The sequence below is a fragment of the Eptatretus burgeri genome, chromosome 12 (assembly GCF_056783735.1).
Source record: "Eptatretus burgeri isolate ZD-2024b chromosome 12, Ebu_testis_v1, whole genome shotgun sequence".
Taxonomy (NCBI): Eukaryota; Metazoa; Chordata; class Myxini; order Myxiniformes; family Myxinidae; genus Eptatretus; species Eptatretus burgeri.
Window position 1 is genome coordinate 13,085,546 of NC_140972.1, and position 6,838 is coordinate 13,092,383.

Genomic DNA, 6,838 nt, shown 5'->3' on the forward strand with positions numbered 1-6,838 from the left:
TCAATTTTGTTTCACTGCCAGACAGGCAGAAACAATTACCTTATTATCTGCGCATGCACGATCGGGATGAGGTTTCATACAATTTGCCAAATGCAGAGCCAAATTAGTGCTAAACAGCAGGGTCCTGTTCCAATTCGTGTGTTCAAAATATAAAATTCAATTGAAATTAAGTAGTTCCTCGATCATAGACTGACGTCTGTAGACGTTTAACCTTAACCAGTTGCTTAACCCTGCTTTTTGCTTTCCAATTGCGGAGTAACAATACAGGGCGTCCGAAAATGGATACACTGTCCCAAAAAGAACGTTGAATGGGTTTATCGTTATTCGAGATACTGACATCAATTTGATACGAGTACATGCATTGGATTTGTAACTTTTAGATTATTTAATTCTTTATGTTATTTAATTTAACTCATCACTAAAAATGAGGTTTGATTTTAAAAAAAAATGTTCGTCTGATGCTATCTGTTCAATTAAACAATGACGAACATTTACACTTGTGTCATAATCGTCTTAATGACAAACATTTACTCTTGTGTCATAATTGTCTTCTTAAAGTTGAAGAACTGTTTCCATTTTACAATACTTAAACCTCAATTAAATATTTCAGATATCATGAACAGAGATTCTCAGAATGTTTTACTCAAGTGATGCTCTCTCTCCTAATTAACTTTTTTGGACTGTTGGTAAATTTCTCCACAACAACATTCAACCTTTCATTTGACTTTCTTGGCCTTCCAGAAGATTTCCCCTTCAGGACAGATCCTGTAGCCTCAAACTGATCCACCCATCTTCATTATGGAGTGTCTTTCAGCTGCTGCTTTGTTCACGTCATACTGAAAAACGCATTGGGGTTTGAATATTTCCATTTTTGGACACCCTGTAAACCTGTAGCCCATATTGATTGACGTTCTCTACGAAGAGATGCACAAGTAGGAACATGTACTCCTGTGGGTGTGGTGTGAGTGGGTGGATGTGAGTGAGACAAATACACATGAAAACCTGAAATCCCAGTTTAGCCAATCCACGCACACACGCTCATTCTTGTGTAGAAAGAGTTTTCTTGTTCGTTTTATTATTTACCACCTTAAGAAAATTACAAACATTTTCCAAGATGAAAGGGGATGATGAACTGGCATCCGATGATGAGTCAAGTAAGTGGAGTGTGTTTTTGTGATTGAACTTCTATAAAGTTGCATTTTTGTTGATACATTGTCGGTAAATCTGCTGAAAGAGTCACTAGACAGTTGTTTGGATTATTTTCTCGGAAGAGGGGGAATCCAACTGTATTCGAATTGCTTTAGATACTCATCCTGTTCTCAAGCACACTCATCGCTTGAAACAAACATTGCTAAATTAGAATGAAATCTCACGTTTTTGCTTGAAAGTTTTACTGAATGCTTTGATCTGCTTACCTGTGGGACTGGCAGGATAGCCTAGAGGTATGCCCACTGGCCTCTGAACTTTTAGAGTTGGTTTGAGTCTCGGCCTAGCTCTAAACAGTCAACCTGGCGTTTCGCAGATAGGGCGATGCATCAATGCGTGCAGTGCCCATCAGATGGACGCTGAGCCCGACGATCCATCTCTTGTCATTGGTGGACGTTAGAGATCCCACGGTGGTTTTCGAAAACACTCAGCGAGTTATCGCCTCCACCATTAACAAGTTACAAATTCCTGACTTCAAAGTGCAGAAAGCAAGTGGTCTAGTCTTCCTAAAAGTTCTTTGACACAAGGTTCACACAAAAAGCTATCTCAGAAAGTATGTTTTTTGGGGCAGAAACTCCAACACTAGAAACATATTCGTGTTCCTCTGTAATTGCTTGCACGTCACGTGTGAATGGGTATCTTCACCTACGAAGGGGAACCGTTATTAAAGGTAAAAGTTAAATCCTGCATTTATGATTTGTTTGGCACTTCAAATGCCCTGATTCAGAGGGATAACCATCATCCTATTACTCCCCGATACCTAGGCGCCTTGAGTTGATGCCTCGAAAACCACCTGGTGAACCTCAATAAGGGAAAACATTGAATGACTAGTCAGTGGTGTATTTTGTTGTGAAACAGTGACTCGATTTGCAGCAATTCAAGCACATTCCCTGTCGTTTTGTGTAGTGCTGCAAGTTGAAAAAGAGTTCCATATTGCTTGCAAACAAAACAAAGTGGAGAAAGTGAAACTTTTGCTGGAAAGGCACAGGGTTCAGGTGGATTCTGTGAATTTGGTGAGTACCATATTGCGTTATTCTATTGTTGAAGACAAGAAAACTTTTTTTTTTTACATTTACTGTTGTTTATTGCATCTCTCTCCTATGCTGATACTCCCTTGTTTTAAAATGCAGAGTCGAGGCTCGTGGAAGAGCTCATAGCATTGATCGGATAAGGATGTAACAGGACAAAAGGAACAGTCGAGAGAGAGGAGGGAAGCACCAACAGCAGAGTTGAAGGACACAATGGAGGCAGACTTGGAGAAACATTAGGTGTTGGGAGGGTTGGGGGGTGTGGGGATGGATGCATGGGGGAGGGGGGGATCCACAAGGTGGATCCAGAAGGAAACTCGTAGGAACGGTATTACAAATTGTCATGAGATAGGAGGTTTCTGCCTTAACCTTTTGAACACTGAGCTACTTGGACTTTCGGCTCCCCCACCCTGGGCTTCTTGGAGAAAAAAACGACCACTCAGGTGTATGGGGGTTTGAATGGCGGCCGGTAAAACGGCAGCGAGGGTTCAAAGGGTTAAAAACTCTACAGTCCGAAGGACCAGCCACAAGAACAGCCAGCAGAATGGGTTTGGTTTCTTGTGACTGTAATCACCAAGTGCACTCAGTGGGACTTCAACATTATCGCCTCGATCGACCCGTTTATATTTGGGTGTGTCCAAGATGACTGGGGATTTGCCAGGTATGTATAAATATAGCTTTCTGATTTGTTATCTGGAAAGTTCCACAGACTTCCATCAAGTTAACCTTCAAATATCAATCATAGCGAGCAGCATCAAATAATAAATAGATATAATCAGATATGATCAAGTAAGGAATGTTTTCCAATCTTAGTATGTCACACCCACCCTGACTTATTAACTAGCTGTCATGTAATAAAGAGGTTGCACCACACATTTTATGACTCAATACAGTTTGTCATGTGATTGCACAACAGTCATTTCTTTTCACATTAGCACATACATCGTCATGGTCATCCTGCCATGCTTGATGCAAAGCATCAGTTCTGCTGAAGAGGTTTCGTTGCCTGGCTGAGTTACAATCCTGGATGGGTCGCCACTCCGACACAGGAGTCTCGAATGAGTGTGGAGGAATTTGTCAGGGTGTCAGCAATAGCTCGCCTACTCTTCATGAAGGACACCAAAAGATCTTCAATGTCCATCAACTAATGCTGGCAAGTGAGATACCTAGTTTAATGTCCATCCAAGGGACGGTGCACACATTCATGAATTGCCCTGCCGATGAAACACCAGGATGACAGTTTAGAGCTGTGTCGGGTTTCAAACCCAGGCAAAACGTGGAAGCTATCTTGCCAGCCCTACTTTTAAGCAGGTGCTTTGAAAATGTTCTTGAAACATGTCGCTTAGTTTAACACGTGTTGAAATCGAGCAGACCTCGATCTGCTTGCTCGACTATCTTTTGCACTGCCTGGCAACTCCAAGCACCAGACCACACGTCATCAATTTCAGTCACAGCAATTGTGGGATTGGAGTCGAAGACATATTGAGCATGTGTGCTGAAACCCACAAGGGTGCACCAGCCTCCCACTCTGACCACCATGTAGACCACCCACCACCCTCTCCTTCCTTCCAGACCAAGCAAGCACAGAAACACCAGATTTCCACAAGAAGGAGCACAACAAAAATGTAGCCTGCGTTTGAATCCCGACCCAGCTGCAAATTGTTATCCTGGTGTTTTGCAGACAGGGTGATTCGTCAATGTGTGTGCCGTTCCTCGGATAGATGTTAAACGTGTGCCCCATTTTCCAGCATTAGTTGGTGGACGTTAAAGATCCCATGGTGTCCTTTGTGAAGAGTAGGAAAGCTATCGCTGGCATCATGACTAACTACAAATTCCTGCTCTCACCTACAGGGGGTGCTCCATCAAACACATAGCCACACTCCTTCAGACAACGACGCTATATGCAAGTATGTGCTGCAAACGAAAGACAAAGAAAAATGTAATCATGAGAATAAACAAACCAAAATACACTGAACAACAAAAATTTTTTACTGGAGATGTGTAAAGTGATTTAGACTAATTTGGGTACGCTGATTTCAAAAATCATAACCGTTTTGCTGTATCACGTCAGGATTTTCAGTAACAGAAATATTCCCATTGCCTAGAAGTTAGGATTTCAATGAAATTTACAAAAATTCATTTATTCATTTATTTCATCATGAATGCTTCAAAATTATAGAAATTACAGAAAAACTCCACTAGAATGTAATTAAAAATGCTTTAGGCATTTGGCTTTGCGTTTGTGCTGCTCTGTGTCAGTTTCACGATGCAGGAACCAGCAGAAATCGCTCATCATGTTCGGGTTGTGCCGCCCTTGGTAACGCGTCTCCATGAGTGAAATCTCTTGGTGGAATCGCTCGCCGTGCTCGTCCGAGACTGCTCCCAAGTTGTCAGGGAAGAAGTTCAGGTGCTGGTGTAGGAAATGGATTTTCAGGGACATCCTGGAGCCAAGTTTCCTGAAGGACTCCAGCAGCTGCTGCACTATTTCTTCATAGTTGTCCGCACGCTCGTTCCCCAAGAAGTTGTCCGTCACAGCTTTGAAGCTCCTCCACGCTGCCAGCTCTTTGGGGTTTAGAGTTGTCAGAAAAGTTTCGTCCTTCATAATCTGTCGGATTTGCGGTCCAACAAAGACACCAGCCTTGATCTTGGCCTCCGACAAGGTGTTGCCAAACTTTTCCTTGAGGTATAAAAACCCACGCCCATTCAGATCCATTGCCCGTACAAAACTTTTCATCAAGCCGAGCTTTATGTGGAGTGGTGGAAGGAAAACCTTGGCTGGGTCGACAAGGGCGACATGCTTCACGTTGTGTCGACCAGGTACATGCTCTTTTCGCTCTTCCCAATCTTTCTTCGTTCAGTGATTCTTGTCGTCTCTGCTATCCCAGAGATAAAGGAAGCACATGTATTTCGTGTAGCCTGACTGCAGCCCTAACAACAGCGCCGCCACTTTCAAGTCTCCGCAGATGTGCCAGTTGAAGTCATTGTACTTGATGGAATCAAGCAGCTGCCGCATAGTCTCATAGGTCTCTGTCATACTGAACGCGTGAGCCAGTGGGACTGATGGTTTCTCGTTGCCATTGTGGAGCAAAACAGCCTTCAAGCTGTTCTTCCCCGAGTCGATGAAGAGGCGCCAGTCTGCAGGATCGTGATCACACCCAAGTTCTTTCAACAGACCGTTGATGTCACTGCAGAATGTCATCGTGTCTTCCATCTCAAAGAACTCAGCCATGTCTCTGTGACGTGCTCTGAACAAGGATATCTTGGTGTTAGGTTCAAGTAGATTCCACTGCTGCAGCCTTGATCCAAGCAGCTCTGCCTTCGCCTTTGACAGCGAGAGATCTCTTACAAGATCATTTAAGTCTCCCTGGTTCAGAAGGTGTGATTCTTGAGTGTCGGGTTCAAAAGGTTCATCATCACCATCCTCTTCACCACTGCTTACAGCTATGTTCTGATCAGCTGGAGGTGTTGGAACGGGGTTCTCGTCATCATGAGGCACAGGTTTACGAGCAGAGACGCAGTCAGCGTACTTGATGTGACCTTTATTCTTCTTGTTGAAGCCGGCGATGCTTGCGCAGCAGAAATAACAATCATCATGATGATTCTGCGGCTCACGCCATATCATGGGCACCGCAAATGGCATGCTCGCGCGCTTGCCCACCAACCACTGAGTCAAGGTTGTGTGACAGCTTGTGCAGCAGATGTGTGGTGCCCAGCTCTGTTCTTGGTCCCCCACCTTACACCCGAAGTAGTGAAAGTAGGCAGCCTTCATTTTCACTGCTGTAGATATACTTCGCTGTTGATCTTTTTTGGTATACCGACCACAGACATAACAGGAGTTGTCAGGATGATTGGTACAGGAACGCCTACTCATCTTTATCTGAAAGAAAGAAATATAACACAAGTTAACAACAATCGTACGAAATAGACATGTTAAAGACATATGTAAATTTCATTGAAATCCTGACTTCTAGGCAATGGGAATATTTCTGTTCCTGAAAATCCTGACGTGATACAGCAAAACGGTTATGATTTTTGAAATCAGCGTACCCAAATTAGTCTTAATCACTTTACACATCTCCAGTAAAAAAATTTTTTTGAAATCTGTTGTTCAGTGATATCAACATAAAGAAAATACTCACCCTTTGAACCAGAGTGGCTGTTTTACCTGCCACGATGCAAATATCCACATAGCTGAGAGGCCGGTTTACCAGCCACTATTCACATTTCTGTATATCCAAGGGGCCAGTTTACCAGCCGCGATTCAAATGTCCACATAATACCGGAGTGGCCAGTTTACCAGCCTCTATTCAAATGTCCATAAACCTGAGTGGATGGTTTACCAGCCTTTATTCAAATGTCCACATACCGGAGTGGCCAGTTTACCAGCCGCTATTCACATTTCTGTATACCCAAGTGGCCAGTTTACCAGCCGCTATTCAAATGTCCACATACACAAGTGGCCAGTTTACCAGGCTCTATTCAAATGTCCATATACACAAGTGGCCGGTTTGTCAGCCGCTTTTCAAATGTCCATCGACACAAGTGGCCGGTTTACCAGCCTCTATTCAAATGTCCATACACCTGAGTGGCCGGTTTACCAGCCT

General features: G+C 43.4%; 1 protein-coding gene across 6 annotated transcripts in view; it reads left to right on the forward strand.

The window, feature by feature from the left end:
• Positions 1–998: 998 nt before the first annotated feature.
• Positions 999–6,838, forward strand: part of LOC147015119 (uncharacterized) — an 81,566-nt gene continuing 75,726 nt past the window's right edge. For all 6 annotated transcript variants that reach the window (XM_085849566.1, XM_085849569.1, XM_085849571.1 and 3 more), the window contains exons 1-2: positions 999–1,154; positions 2,113–2,219. In XM_085849566.1, coding sequence (XP_085705692.1) covers positions 1,115–1,154; positions 2,113–2,219 — 147 coding nt within the window. In that variant the 5' untranslated portion in view covers positions 999–1,114. The remainder of the gene's footprint in view (positions 1,155–2,112; positions 2,220–6,838) is intronic.